This window comes from Schistocerca gregaria, chromosome 5 (assembly GCF_023897955.1).
Source record: "Schistocerca gregaria isolate iqSchGreg1 chromosome 5, iqSchGreg1.2, whole genome shotgun sequence".
Classification (NCBI taxonomy): Eukaryota; Metazoa; Arthropoda; class Insecta; order Orthoptera; family Acrididae; genus Schistocerca; species Schistocerca gregaria.
The window spans coordinates 455,621,270-455,636,836 of record NC_064924.1 but is presented as its reverse complement, the minus strand read 5'-3'; the positions used below and the strand labels follow the sequence as shown (position 1 = coordinate 455,636,836).

General features: G+C 44.2%; 1 protein-coding gene across 2 annotated transcripts in view; it reads left to right on the top strand.

The window, feature by feature from the left end:
* Nucleotides 1-15,567, top strand: part of LOC126271900 (uncharacterized) — a 752,940-nt gene that overhangs the window by 666,371 nt on the left and 71,002 nt on the right. For both annotated transcript variants that reach the window (XM_049974281.1, XM_049974282.1), the window contains exon 2: nucleotides 1,108-1,193. In XM_049974281.1, the coding sequence (XP_049830238.1) occupies nucleotides 1,108-1,193 (86 nt within the window). The remainder of the gene's footprint in view (nucleotides 1-1,107; nucleotides 1,194-15,567) is intronic.

The window sequence follows — 15,567 nt, the reverse complement described above, 5'->3', positions numbered from 1 at the left end:
TCACCTTCGTTATCAATATCATCATCCGTCATCATCACCATCATCTTCTCCCCCTCTCTTTCTCTTGTTCCATAGCTACCTCGAAAACTATCATGACAGTTCCCAAACCCAGCAAAAACAGATGCCCCACAAGACATCGCCACATTCCCTTAAGATTATTCTTACAATAAGAATACTGCATGCAAATCCCACGGCAGGATACCTCTCATCAGCGGAACTGTCATAGTATTCCGTGAGAGCTATGTTAGTGTAGAGCTTACACGTCCCCACATCTTCCATCACTTTGTCTTACAAGCCTAGATTACACTCCGTTGTTAACCTGTGTACAGTGTTGATATTCATTTCATATATGACAATGCAAATAGTTCGCTCAATAGCATTTGGGGAGACAGTCTATGAGGGAACTTATTATGAAAGGTGCAAAGTGGCCATTTCTTCAACTAGATTAGCATAAAAAATAACAAACAGGTACTGCCCGAGAGTAACATATACTTGTAATTTACTGCTTCCAACATTTATTTTACATTTAATTTTCTTGGATATTAATTCTTTTCGTAACACTATCATAACACGGCCTTGCGATTATGGAACTTTCTGTTACATTAAATAAACAATGACTGAAAACAATGAATAATAATCATGATAACGTGCCTTCATCAGATTTTAATTCCAAATTACTAATGACTGAGAGAGAATGCAGAAAGTGACGGTCATTTTCTACTATGAGGTATCATTTGAGTGGAACGATTTGGAAATACCATAAGAACCCTGATCGCTATGGCTGGAACAGGTAAAAAAGGGAAATAGTTAGAAAAATAAAATCATATATTTCTTACTACCTTCAAAATGATCTTGCAATGTCAGAGATTATATGTGGAACTTGAAATAAGAACTTAAAATAACACGGTAATGTTTGGTAGATTTTAGTTTTAAGTTTAACGTTTCTATAACCTGCAGATCTTTGTACGTATGTGTCCATTCGTTAATGCTTCAGTGACGCACAGACTGCTTAAAAGGCGCTCATGACTTTGCTGCGTCAGTTGCGCCCGCGCCCACTGTCGAAAGACTGGTCCCCTGTGTAATCAAAATATGTACTTTCTGTTCCAGGCGATGAAGAGTCTGTGGCCCGGGGTCGATTCCAGACCCAGGTGTTCCAGCAGTCGGTTACTCTGACAGCGAAGATGTGGCCTGATGTAAGTACGGCTTTTAGCATTCTCACATAGAAAGGTCAAATTCTGCTGCATTCCTTTCATTCTGTTCCTTTTCCAGTTCTGGACAAGCTGATTTTTTGCTAATTTTTTTTTCCTGCCTGTAGGCCGTGCAGAAGAGAGAAAGAGTTCACTCCAGTGGCATATACAGCATGTTTTCTATTTTAAGAATACTGAATGCACTCTCCAGTCACTTTACTTTGAATACCTGTTAGTGCCCTGCGTGACACATCTGTTTCTGGCACACAGCCAAACGCTGACGCGTCTTCTCCGTGATCTGCAGCAGTACTGTCTGCAGTGCTCTCCACAGCTGTAGAAAAGTGTGCTAAGAACGAATTCATGGAGTTAACAAGCCGATCGACGTTCCCTCCCAAATTTTCAGATGGGTCACGGTCCGGGAAATTTGGAGGCCAAGAAAGTACTTTACGTTTTGATCGTGCTCTTTTCCATCACTTGAGGACACTTGTAACAGTGTACGGTGGCGTGATATACAGCGTCCTTCGCAGAGAAGACAATAATAACTTATATTCACATCAATCCAGTGGTCAATGGTCCCAGTTAATTCCATAAGATAAATTAGAAAAGCTAATATAGTAATTATAAGGCCAATGTAACATCAGGAATGGAAGTATATAATAAGTGCAAGTACATACTAATGCTTAGGAAAGCTCATACAGTGAGCAATACATAAAACGTTCAATCTGATGTGCAATTGCCGTTAGGCGTATTTGCAAAAGATATTATTTGGAGACTTCGCATGCCAGACTGAAGACAGCAGACTCGAGGACCATATTATTTCGACTTGGTGCCAGATGGTGTATGTGTCAAAGATCGGGGCAAACCAAGACATAGCTTTTGTAATATACTAAACAACGCAAATTTTCCTACCACATTACATTTGGTTATTTTTCTTTACTTTTTTAACAATAAGCATCATATCGCCAATGAGCAAATAAAACATAGCATATGTTATGAGTCAGGACCTGTCATGGGATGTATGCAAAATCGTACAGTGCGTTAGGCAAGTAGGCACAATGTCGAAATATTACATCGAGAGAGAAACCAATGCAATTATAATTTTCCAAACAAAGCAAGCTTCAACCTATACAGACCACAGATGGGTCATGTCAAAAACAAAACCTTTCTCAAAACAGCAATTTTTCCAACTGTGTCAGGGTGGACTGGGAATGAGTAGGTGCAAGGGCGAGTGGCTGTGTGTGTGTGTGGGGGGGGGGGGGGGGGGGGGGGAGGGAGGGGGAGGCGACACCAATGGCAGGTAGGAGTCAGATGAAGACAGATGCTGAATTACTTGGAGGGGAGAGGGACAGGGGAAGGCGTGTAGGAAAATAGGCAGAGGTTGGGAAAGGGCAGCATGAAGAGATGGCGAGAAACAAGGAAGGAAGGGGGAGGGGAGGAAATGTTGCTCCAATGGTATATTTTCACTAATTTTATATAACAAATATAATGACATTAAAATTGCATTACAGCAGAAATGACCATGTGTGTGTGGTTGTTTTTTTTTACTATGAATCAGTATATGCAAAAAAGGAAACATGGTATTTCTGTATGGGTCCAGAGATTAGTTCAAGATTATGAGGGCTTGCACTAGGGATCACCAGTGCGGAAAAGAAAACAGGGAGGATTTGCAGAATAAACAGACAATAAAGAGACGTCGAACCTCCACTAATGACCCATAGCATAATACTATTGAAACTAAAACTGAACGCTGGCAGAAGTACAGGCGATTCTCAAAATATTGCAGTGTCCTAGACGGGCAGCGTTACACCTATTTACCCTCTAGTGCAAATCGAGATTCACCGCGGAACGATGCGTGTAACTTGTGGGTTGTTCATCGAAATGTCCCGGACGATTCATGAGCACTTCATGACTTGCTTCCAAACTAAGAGTATTATAGCTTATTGAGACATTGGTGGACAATGGTTCAACATACTCTGTAGTATTGTGATGGGCTGTTGCGACGCAGATGGATTTTTACTGTGATCGAAATCGGTTATGCTGTAAGTACATAATGACAGAGGAATATTTCGCGCCCTTCAGTAACCACTGCATAAATTATGTAGGCATTGATAGTTCCATTTATCACGTTACTTATTTAGACCATTCTAAAGACAAAAAAAAGTGTAATGTGTAAAGAATTTTTAAATACAGGTTATGCATAGAAAAAAAACGAGTTAATCTTCATCCTGACTGGCGTTGTTGTTGTTGCTATTCTAGACTTGCTTGATGAAGGTCTCCATACTATTCTGCTCTATTCTCTTGACAGCTACTGCACCCTACATCCATCTGAATCTGCATGCTGTATTCAAACCTTGGCTTCCCTCTGCAGACGTTAACCTCAAAACTTCTTTTCATTATCATAATGAAGGTTCCCTGATACCTCAAGATGTTTCCAGTCAACAGATGCCTTCTTATTATCAAGATGTACTATAAATTTCTTTCTTCCTGAGTTCTATTCAGATCTCCACATTACTTAACGATCTACCCATCTAATCTTTAGTATCACATTTAAAAAGCTCATATTCTCTTCTTGTCTGAACTGCTTATCGTACACGTTTCGCATCCTCACAAAGCTAAACATTCTTACAGTTGCATCCAGAAAAAACTTTCTAGCACTTAAGTTTAAGTTAATTAGGTGTTAGCAAATTTCCCTTTGTGAAAAACTGTTTTGTTGCTATCGCTACATTTTATATCCTCTCTGCTTCGGCCGTCATCACTTATTTTGCTGCCAAAATTGCAAAATTGAACTACTACTTTGTGTCTCATTTCCTAGGCTAACTCCACCAACGTCGCCTGATTTAATTCGTTTACTCTCCGTTATCCTTAGTTTACTGTTGTCGGTGTTTATTTTATAAGCTATATTCAAGACACTATCCACTCCATACAGCTTTTAAAGTTTCTGCTGCACAACTACTTCAATAACACGTTATTTAAATACTACGAGTCTCGGGTCGGCTGTTATGCCGTTTTCGAGTAATCCTGCAATATTAACGATGGTAAAAATTGTTGCATAAATTTATAACGGTATACGTTGAATGGCTTTCGTTTATGTTGGTAATTATTAGCTATATGTTTCAGATATTAGTTTGAAGCGTCCTGGAGTTCTCTGCAAATGTTATTTTTTAGTTTTTGTGCTGTGCGAATTAGTCAGAAATTAACCTGTGGTGCTCACGTTGGCATTAGCACCTATATTCGTTTGACAGGAAATCTTACTTCACTGACGAGTACATCTTTACAATCAATTTACATTCGCGGAAAATCAGTGTTAATAGCGGCATTACGAAGACCGTATAACGAGGGTAATCCCAAAAGTAAGGTCTCCTATATTTTTATAAGTACATAGACCTGTTTATTTCTACAATGGTTTACATCAGTTTACAGCTTGAACGTTTAGCTATTTTTCGACATAATCACCATTTTTGTCGATGCATTTGTGTAGACGCTGTGGCAGTTTTTGTATGCCCATGTCATACCAACTCGCCGCCATGCTGTTCAGAAAGTTATGAACCTCTTCTTTCACCTCGTCGCCGGAGCTGAATCGCTGGGACTACAATTAACGCTGACAGGTACTGAGAGACTCTGAAGAAACTCAAACGGGCAATTCAGAACGGAGAAGAGCAATGTTGAGCAAGGGCGTACACATTCTCCATGACAACGCTCGCCCACACATCGCTCGGCAAACCGTTGCTCCCCTGCAACAGTTTAAGTGCAACATAATCACCCACCCACCCTATAGTCCTGACTTGGCGCCCAGTGACTGTCACCTGTTCCCTAGGTTAAAAGAACATTTGGTCGGAAAGCGATTCAGCTCCGACGAGGTTATAGCTTTCTAATCAGCATGGCGGCGAGTTAGTATGACACGGGCATACAAAAACTGCCACAGCGTCTACAAAAATGCATCGACGGAAATGGTGATTATGTGAAAAATAGCTAAATTTTCAAGCTGTAAACTGATGTAAACCACTGTAGAAATAAACAGGTATATTTACCTATAAAAAAATAGGAGACCTTACTTTTGGCCGGCCGGGGTGGCTGAGCGGTTTTAGGCGCTACAGTCTGGAACCGTGCGAGTGCTACGGTCGCAGGTTCGAATCCTGCCTTGGGCATGGATTTGTGTGCTGTCCTTAGGTTTAAGTAGTTCTAAGTTCTAGGGGACTGATGACCTCAGAAGTTAAGTCCCATAGTGCTCAGAGCCATTTGAACCATTTGAACCTTACTTTTGTAATTACCCTCGTATCACATCTTTTCGTGTATCGTGCGTGTGTTAAGAATTTCGCTCTTTGCAGTTTATTTCCTGGTGTCGTGAGGTTTTGAAATTTATTTTTTTCTTGTAAGCAATCAAAAAACTTTTCCAAATATTTTTTGTGTTTATGTTCCGTCTGTTTTTACGCTTTTGCGTGGATATAAAGTTAGAGTTCTTCCAAGACATCCGTTGTACTTCATGTGGGTACACGATGTAGAATTTTGATTGCATTTTCTATTCGTTCTGCTTTTTGTTTTTGGTTGAGTAAGTGCATGTAAAATGAAGTTTGAGTAAGAAGAATTTCGAATGTGTTCTTTGAATCTGACGATGAAGTTCCTACCCTGTTGGGTGGCTGACATAAAATTGGTTACAATCTTCCACACAAAAGTGATGTACAGACGGAATTAAAACACAGACAGTATTTCGGTAGCTTGATTGACTTCTTAAAACAAAAAGAATAAATTTCAACGTCTTACGACACCAAGAAATAAATTAACACACACACTTTTGCACGATACATGTAATAATAGGGTCTTTGTAATGTAGCTATTAACATTGATGTAAACTCATTGTAAACTTGTACTCGTCAGTGGAGCGAGATTTCCTGTCAAACGAATGGAAATGCAATGGAAAAGCGAGCACGATAAGTAAATTTCTGACGAATTCCAGCAGCACAAAAACTGAAAAATAATCTCAGAAAACCACTCCAGAATGATTTATTCTAACATATAAAAGGTAACGCTAGTAATTACCAACATAAACGTAAGCCACTCAATATGCACCGATATAAATTTTTTGCCATCATTAATACTGCAGGATTACTTGAAAACTGCATAAAAGCCGACACGAAACTCATAGTGTTTAAACAATGAGTTAAGGAAGTAGTGGTGCAGCAGAAACTTGGGCTGTGTACTAATTCTTTCATTGAATTAATGAATGCTGTGGGTACATCAGAAAGCAAACTATCCGTTCCGTTCAGCTGCTCATCCAAGTCGTTTGTTTTGTTTCTAGAAAAATTTAATGTTAAAATCTTGTCCAATCGCCATCAGGGAAACACCTCGTTCCCTCAGAACTGAGGAACTGCAGTCACTGGCAAGTCGCCTGGAACTGGTTACAAACTAATTACTGAAGGGTTTCTGCCTGCTAGCGTTGTGTGCGTTTGGTTGATTGGCGGGAGGGGACCAAACAGCAAGGTTAACGGTTCCATTCTCAAAGGCATCAAAACTCAAGGGACGAACACCACAAACAGCACAGTCAAATCAAGTGGAAGAGCAGATGGGCAAACAAAGACGTAAATGAAAAGTAAGAGCAGCAGGAAGAGGGGAGGGGGAAAAGAAAGAGCAGGGGTGCCTCAGAAACGTTAAGCGTGGTGGGGCACCGGCACTGCCACTGAGCCGTCCCAATTCCCACATCACACCATGTTCACGACGCAATGGGGACTATACCAGGGGACAAAAAGAAAAGCGGAAACAAAACTGCAAAAAAGACCAGACAAAACGTATAGAAAAGGCATGGGGGAATGTGGCCGGTGTAGAGGCAAGACCAAGGCCTCCATAATCAGTGCCAACACTAACTAACGGAAGAGGAAAAGTCAAGGACTTAAATCTGAGGGGACAAACCACTTTTGCGAAGAGAACCGAGGACAGACGTAACCATGCAATGGTTGTCTGCTAACAACCAGGACAATGCAGGCAGGAGTGCATATTTATTGTGAAGGGCCAAAAGTTGGGGATAGTCCAGCAAAATTTGGACCACCGTGAGGGGAAGGGCTCCCAACTACAAAGGGGGGTGTTTACCTGTGGGAAAGAACGTCATGTGATGGAAGTCTCCTTTATTACCCAAAGTTTATTAGACAGTGTGATAGCCACTTAAGATTTGGCCCACAACCGAGCAAACAGGGATTTGATGTAAACCACAAATGTGCCCCTGGAGGTGTCATGGAGACTGGGAGGCTGCCCTGCCAACCAGACGATCAGCAAGTTCATAATGGAAGATACCTACATGGTCAGGAACCCAAAGGACATCAACCAAATAAGCAGCATCACCAAGATCGGCAAGAAGGTCATGGATGGCAGAGACCAAAGGGTGACAGGAAAAACAATGAGCAATAGCTTGAATGCCACTCATTGAGTCTGTACATAACAAAACTCAGGTGAGGGAGGACCGTTTAATAAACCAGAGGGTCTAATAAATGGCCACCAGTTCTGCACTAAACATGCCACATGGCAGTCAAGAGATGGTGTTCCATGCCAGCAGAAGACGTGAAGACATATCCCACATGATCAGCAGTTTTAGGACCATCAGTGTAAAAAAAGTGGCATCCTGAAACTCCTGTAAGAACATTAGGAACAAACAATGGGACCCCACTGGATCAGTGGAGGCTTTTGGATCCCATAAGAGATCCATCCGAATGCAGGGCCAAGGAACTAACCATGTGGGACTGGTTGGGAGAGAACATGGGGAGGAGAACAAGAGGGGAGGTGGAAATCAAAGCAGAGAAAAGTAAGGTGGAGCCCAACTGGTAACTCCACCTCTGAGGGCAGGCAGAAGGTGGGTGACGGCCTGAAGCCGTGAAAAGAATAGAATATGATGGGTGAGCTGGGGAAAAGCAGATAGTGTTGGCATAGGAAACCGGGATCTGCGACCACCAAACCAAAAGGGGAGGGATCCCAGCATCTACCAGAAGACTGGTAGGCACCAGTGGCTTAAACGGATACCACCACAGTGAACCAGGTCCAAGAGGAGCAGCGTGAAGGAGGAAGCTCATCCATAAACTTGACAACTATATTTCAGATGAGACAGGACTATTGCCCAGTCAAGGTGGGGAAGGGTTGAATGATCCGTGCCCCAACATGTGTGGGCAAGGACAGGAAGGACATTGAGTTTACGAAAACAGCCAACCTTCAGATGATGGATTTGAGGCAACCAAGTAAGCTTCTTGCCGAAAAGAAAATCTAAGGAACGGCACTTGGGGACCATGTGTTGGGCGTCAAAGTAGAGCTCTAGGTCAGGACAGACAAAAATATACACCACCCTCGACTTTAGGGGAGAGAACTGAAAACCACGCAAGAGTGTGCTGATGGCAGCCTGGAGCTGTCGTTCCGCAGAGGCCACCGAGTGGGAGCTAGCCCAACTATCGAAATCATCTACGTCATGTGGACCCTGTGGAATCCATTCTCCCGTGAGCCACACAGGACGTGACACTAGCGACCCGATGACAACTCGCGTCATAAGTGAATTCATTTTAAGTAGCTCTGTGTGTGGACGACCTTACTCATCACACAGAAAGTGTTTTAAGTTTTTGCATACAGGGTGTTTTTTTTTATTAATACAGGCAAACCGAATTCTATGTCTTTCCATGTTTAACTGCGACCTCGCAGACGCTGACAGATGGAATCCTCTATGCTTATGTTCGTTGGTGTGGCGGGTGCTGTGGGTTACGCACGCCACAAGACTACACACCGAGAGAATCTTTCAAATACCGGTAGTGTGAAACTCACCCACCGTGCGTATTGCGCTGCTGCTCAGGGTGAGCAGCCAGTGTTCAGTCAAAGAATTTAGAGACCGCCTTGCGGGACCGGTGGCTGAGAAAATTTTTCTTCTCGCTTATTTGACCTCTAGGAGTGCTTTGTGTAAATGAAGAAGTCCTACGTTCCACCGTATTTGGGGATCCACATTAAATTCTTAAGTGACTGGGTAAGTCGTTTTTCAGGTCAGAAAAAAAAAACCCTTCAGTAGCACATTGTGACGATGAAATGTGCGTGTGTGTTGGAAGCTTAGGGGCGCCCGACGGCGAGAGATTATCAGCTTCCTTAAACTCATAAAAAAAAGAATGTGGATAAAATCTCTAAAATTGTTGCACAGTCATGCACTGTGGCGTGGCGTTAAAATCAACCGTTGATGTCAGTTAAGCTTACCTATTTTTTGTAACTGTGTTGTGCATGAAATTAATAATTTACACACTTCCAGCATGCTGGATGACAATAGGCAGCAACTAACTATGATCCAATGACATTACGAAACTGTCAAAGTTATACAGAAGTTTGTTTTTATTTATGGCTTAAATGGCCCTGAGCACTATGGGACTTAACTTATGGGGTCATCAGTTCCCTAGAACTTCGAACTACTTAAACCTAACAAACGTAAGGACATCACACACATCCATGCCAGAGGCAGGATTCGTGCAATTCCAGACTGTAGCGCCTAGAACCGCTCGACTACTCAGGCCGGCCTGTTTTTATTTAAATGGCGACCAGTTGTGGACCTTCGTCCAATATCAAGCCTTCTTGTAGAACAGAGTGCACCGTGTTACAAATAACATATACAGTGCATAAAGTTAGTCGAGGTACAAGTACGTTTGAGAAAACTACACTCCTGGAAATGGAAAAAAGAACACATTGACACCGGTGTGTCAGACCCACCATACTTGCTCCGGACACTGCGAGAGGGCTGTACAAGCAATGATCACACGCACGGCACAGCGGACACACCAGGAACCGCGGTGTTGGCCGTCGAATGGCGCTAGCTGCGCAGCATTTGTGCACCGCCGCCGTCAGTGTCAGCCAGTTTTCCGTGGCACACGGAGCTCCATCGCAGTCTTTAACACTGGTAGCATGCCGCGACAGCGTGGACGTGAACCGTATGTGCAGTTGACGGACTTTGAGCGAGGGCGTATAGTGGGCATGCGGGAGGCCGGGTGGACGTACCGCCGAATTGCTCAACACGTGGGGCGTGAGGTCTCCACAGTACATCGATGTTGTCGCCAGTGGTCGGCGGAAGGTGCACGTACCCGTCGGCCTGGGACCGGACCGCAGCGACGCACGGATGCACGCCAAGACCGTAGGATCCTACGCAGTGCCGTAGGGGACCGCACCGCCACTTCCCAGCAAATTAGGGACACTGTTGCTCCTGGGGTATAGGCGAGGACCATTCGCAACCGTCTCCATGAAGCTGGGCTACGGTCCCGCACACCGTTAGGCCGTCTTCCGCTCACGCCCCAACATCGTGCAGCCCGCCTCCAGTGGTGTCGCGACAAGCGTGAATGGAGGGATGAATGGAGACGTGTCGTCTTCAGCGATGAGAGTCGCTTCTGCCTTGGTGCCAATGATGGTCGTATGCGCGTTTGGCGCCGTGCAGGTGAGAGCCACAATCAGGACTGCATCCGACCGAGGCACACAGGGCCAACACCCGGCATCATGGTTTGGGGAGCGATCTCCTACACTGGCCGTACACCTCTGGTGATCGTCGAGGGGACACTGAATAGTAGACGGTACATCCAAACCGTCATCGAACCCATCGTTCTACCATTCCTAGACCGGCAAGGGAACTTGCTGTTCCAACAGGACAATGCACGTCCGCATGTATCCCGTGCCACCCAACGTGCTCTAGAAGGTGTAAGTCAACTACCCTGGCCAGCAAGATCTCCGGATCTGTCCCCCATTGAGCATGTTTGGGACTGGATGAAGCGTCGTCTCACGCGGTCTGCACGTCCAGCACGAACGCTGGTCCAACTGAGGCGCCAGGTGCAAATGGCATGGCAAGCCGTTCCACAGGACTACATCCAGCATCTCTACGATCGTCTCCATGGGAGAATAGCAGCCTGCATTGCTGCGAAAGGTGGATATACACTGTACTAGTGCCGACATTGTGCATGCTCTGTTGCCTGTGTCTATGTGCCTGTGGTTCTGTCAGTGTGATCATGTGATGTATCTGACCCCAGGAATGTGTCAATAAAGTTTCCCCTTCCTGGGACAATGAATTCACGGTGTTCTTATTTCAATTTCCAGGAGTGTATTACTAGTACCTTGTACTTACTTACTTACTCACTCACACAAGCAATATTGGCTAACACACACATTATGATAGCACTTATGTGGTGTGCAAGCCACATGTGAAGCGTACTTCTACATCGAATGGGCTAAAGTCCGAAACCGGTTGCCATTTAAATAAAAACAAACTTCTGCGCAACTTCGACTGTTTCTTAATTTCATTGAAGATTAAAATTTTCGAATTTAACTTAAATTGTAGAGCAAGTCACTTCCTGGCAGATTAAAACTGTGTGCCCGACCGAGACTCGAACTCGGGACCTTTGCCTTTCGCGGGCAAGTGCTCTACCAACTGAGCTACCGAAGCACGACTCACGTCCGGTACTCACAGCTTTACTTCTGCCAGTATCCGTCTCCTACCTTCCAAACTTTACAGAAGCTCTTCTGCGAACCTTGCAGAACTAGCACTCCTGAAAGAAAGGATATTGCGGAGACATGGCTTAGCCACAGCCTGGGGGATGTTTCCAGAATGAGATTTTCACTCTGCAGCGGAGTGTGCGCTGATATGAGAGCAAGTCATTTAGTAGTCATTAGTATTGTCATTTATTATTAAGAACATTCCATAAGGGAGTTATTAGCGCCCACTACAAACAAGTGAAGGACGAAAGTGATTCACATTTTCAAAGAAGTTGCAATTTTGCTATAAATATTTCATGAAAAATCTCAGTCTCCCACCTTTCGTCACACACCGGAACTAAACTTTTACTTTTAAAACAGTTGACGTAGTCTTTAGTTAGTGGCTGTGAGTTACAGTGCAGCGGACGACATTTTGATACCGTCCGCACACTGGGCTGGGACGGGCTGTGGCCGAGGGATTACGTCCTCCGGCGCCGGGCAGGCAGATTGGACGTCGCATCACTCACTGTGCACGTCTGACGTTCAAAGCCTTGCACGCTACCTTGTCATCAGCTCCCTCCCTCCCTCCCTCCCTCCCTCCGGGTGTGTGCATGTCATCTTCTCGCTGAACTCTTGCATCCCTAGCATAGGAACTAGCAAATTTAAAGTATGCTTTCTGGGTGAAACGACACAGAAACTGGCCATAGCTGACTGGACGCATGAGTGTAGTTCGACGAGCTGTGATTTTTGCCTCTTTTTCTTTTGCGGCGTGTCGAGTGCACTTGAGGCGGTTAACGCGCAGTCCGTGGAAGGTGGTGTTCAGGTCGGATATCGTTACAGCGCGGAAGTGTTGTTAACAGATTTGTTCGAGAAAGGCGCGTGCGGATTCACTGTTTGGGGGGGATCTTGGAGTCCGATTCCTATTTGAACTAGGAACTGAGGTATAAAGTTTTTGGTTTAGCCCGGACGAGCGGTCATATGTATAGCCATTCGCACATTTGTCTTTCTGTAGCCATGTTAATATTGAGCAATGTTCGAACGACGAACTGGAGCTGGCGCCCGGCAAATTGTGAGAATCGATTAATTGCTCTTGTGAAATGATGTTAAGTGGGCTGAAATTAATTCTCAGGTACTGGCACCTTTTGGATGTGCACTATTCGGATTTTATGTGTTATGTGCAGATACGTACAAAAAAAAAAAAAAAAAAAAAAAAACACACACACACACACACACACACACACGCTTTATTTCTGGGAGGTTTTTGAAACGCGCCACGTCTATACTTTAAACTTGTACTAATCGGTTCAAACTTTGCGCTAAGATAGATACATGGATTAAGTCAAAACGAAAGTTTTTAACCAGCAAAGTTTATCCATTGTCGAGATACGATGGTTTAAAGTCGAGCTAAGTGCATCACGTGTAATTTATTCTTACGTGCATGGAATGCACGGAAACTGTTCATAGCGATTCAGATAAATAAAAAAATACAATAAAAATACATTCTTATGATAAAATTAGTACTTGCTTTCAAACATCTAGCTTCATTCAAATTTTACGTCCAAAAAACGCGTTTTTGTGATTTCTTTACGCCCGCCACGTATATGTTTCAGACCTGTGCAAATGGTTTCAAATTTTGTAACAAGGTAGACAAGTACATATAATTAATTGCCGTCCTGTTGTTTCGTGAAAGCTTTATTCGTTGCCACGATATAAGCAACATTGTTAGACCTATACAGGCTCAGTCGTCGCCCGGGTCAACAAAAATCTGCATCGGTTGTCAAGCTATGGCAGTTTAATGTCATGGTTATGGTACAGTAAAATTCGGGAACCAGAATGAAAAATGCTCCTATCATAACACAAAAAGGCTAATATATCCTGGGCAGAGTTAGGGTTATAAAAGAAGGGAAATAACCTTTCGACCTATCTGGCAGCTGTGCAGACATTTACATCAACACGTCTTGATGTATTCGCGCTCTTTTTACTTGTTTACCCTACTTCCGCAACACAGTGAGCTCTTTTATACCAGTCACTCGTTCCATATAGGTGAGGTGTGTAAGAGCAAATAGACACAAATTTATATGCTTCCAGAGCGTGGGATGAATCTACAATTGGAAGTACCCGAGAGTAGGGGTGCATGTATATTAGGAAGTAACCCAGCGTGGGGATGCATGCATCCTAAACTTCAATTACACGTTGTGTCATATCGCACGACATGACAAATGCCATTTTGTATGACATGACGTAATGTGTCATACAGCATGACATCACGTATCTTGTTACTTTACTTGACGCGATGCTTTATATTACATCACATGGCTACTAACAAGTAAAAAAGCGCGAATATGTCAGTATGTTTTGGATTTAAATGCCTTTGAAGCTGCCAGATAAATCAAACACTAGTTCCATTCTGTTAAATCCATTACTATGCTCAGGACATATTCACCTTTTTTTAACCATGATATGAGCATTTTTCATTCTAGTTGCTCTATGAAGTTTTGGGGGAGTGCCTACTCAGTGACATTACCGTTGTCATGAACCAGGACTTTTATTTCAGCATGTTCGGTAACCAAGTTTTACTCTTTCTTCAACGTCTTCACGATGATAGTGGCCAGCCAGTGTGGCCGAGCGGTTCTAGGCGCTTCAGTCATGAACCGCGCGACCGCTACAGTCGCAGGTTCGAATCCTGCATCGGGCGTGGATGTGTGTGATGTCCTTAGGTTAGTTAGGCTAAAGTAGTTCTTAGTTCTAGGGGACTGATGACCTCCGATGTTAAGTCCCATAGTACTAAGAGCCATTTGAACCACTTTTTGATGATAGTGCTATGGAAATTCCTGCCTTCCAAGATGACACGGCTGCATGCGTTCGTAACTAGTTTGACGGACATCGAGGCCGCATATCGCACCACGAACGGCCCGCTAAATCACCCGACCTTAATCGTATAGAGACTGCGTGGAACGGTGAATGAGATGTAGCAACCAACATCCTCGCCTTAATGGTGTGCTTCCGTATGTTGTGCCGACTTGCTGTTTCCATTTCATGCATAAGCAACAAGTCTGGGCAGCACGCGGAAACACGCCATTAATCAGTCATGCGGAGATAACCTGAGAGATCACAACATTCTCGTAATTTGGTACCTCTACGGGGCCTTATCATTAATGAGTGGCCTCAGTTGGATATGGCTTATCTGAAGGAACTTCTGAACAGTCTTCCTCGTCGAATTGCTGCCATTATAACGGACAGACGAGGCGTTACGCGCGATGACCCCAGGGACTGACTAAATCTTTGCTTCGTTTGCTTATGCATTCTTTAGCGACGGGTCTCCCGCGTGTCACCAGTCGATGTGGCGCGGTGGTGAGACACTGGACGGGGTCTCTTCGATGGTCACCGGGATTCAGTTCAATTCCAGGCCGGAGATGTCTCTGGAGACGCCCCAAACAGCGCTGGGATACCAACCTGACTAATGCTCGTCATACGGACCGACAACCAGGAGTGATGGTCTGGGGTGCCGTTTCATCTCATAGCAGGAGCCCTTTGATTGTTATCCGCGACACCCTTACATCCCAGCGGTATGTCGACGATATTCTATGCCCCATTCTGTTCCCCTCCATGGGAAGACATTCTGGGTATACATACCAGCAAGATAATGCCCTCCCGCACACGGCGCTACTTTCTCCTGCTTGTCTTCGTGCTTGCCAAACTATTCTTTGGCGAGCAAGGTCGTCTGAATTCTCGCCAATTGAGAACGTGTGGGGCATTATGGGCAGGATCTCCCACAACCAACTCGGGATTTTGAATACTAGCGCGTCAGTTGGGCACAATTTGGTCCAATATCCCTCAGGAGGACATCCAACAACTCCACAAATCAATGCCAAGCCGAATAACTGCTTGCGTGTGGGCCGAGATGGACCAACACGTTGCTGAGTTGCTCAATTTGTGA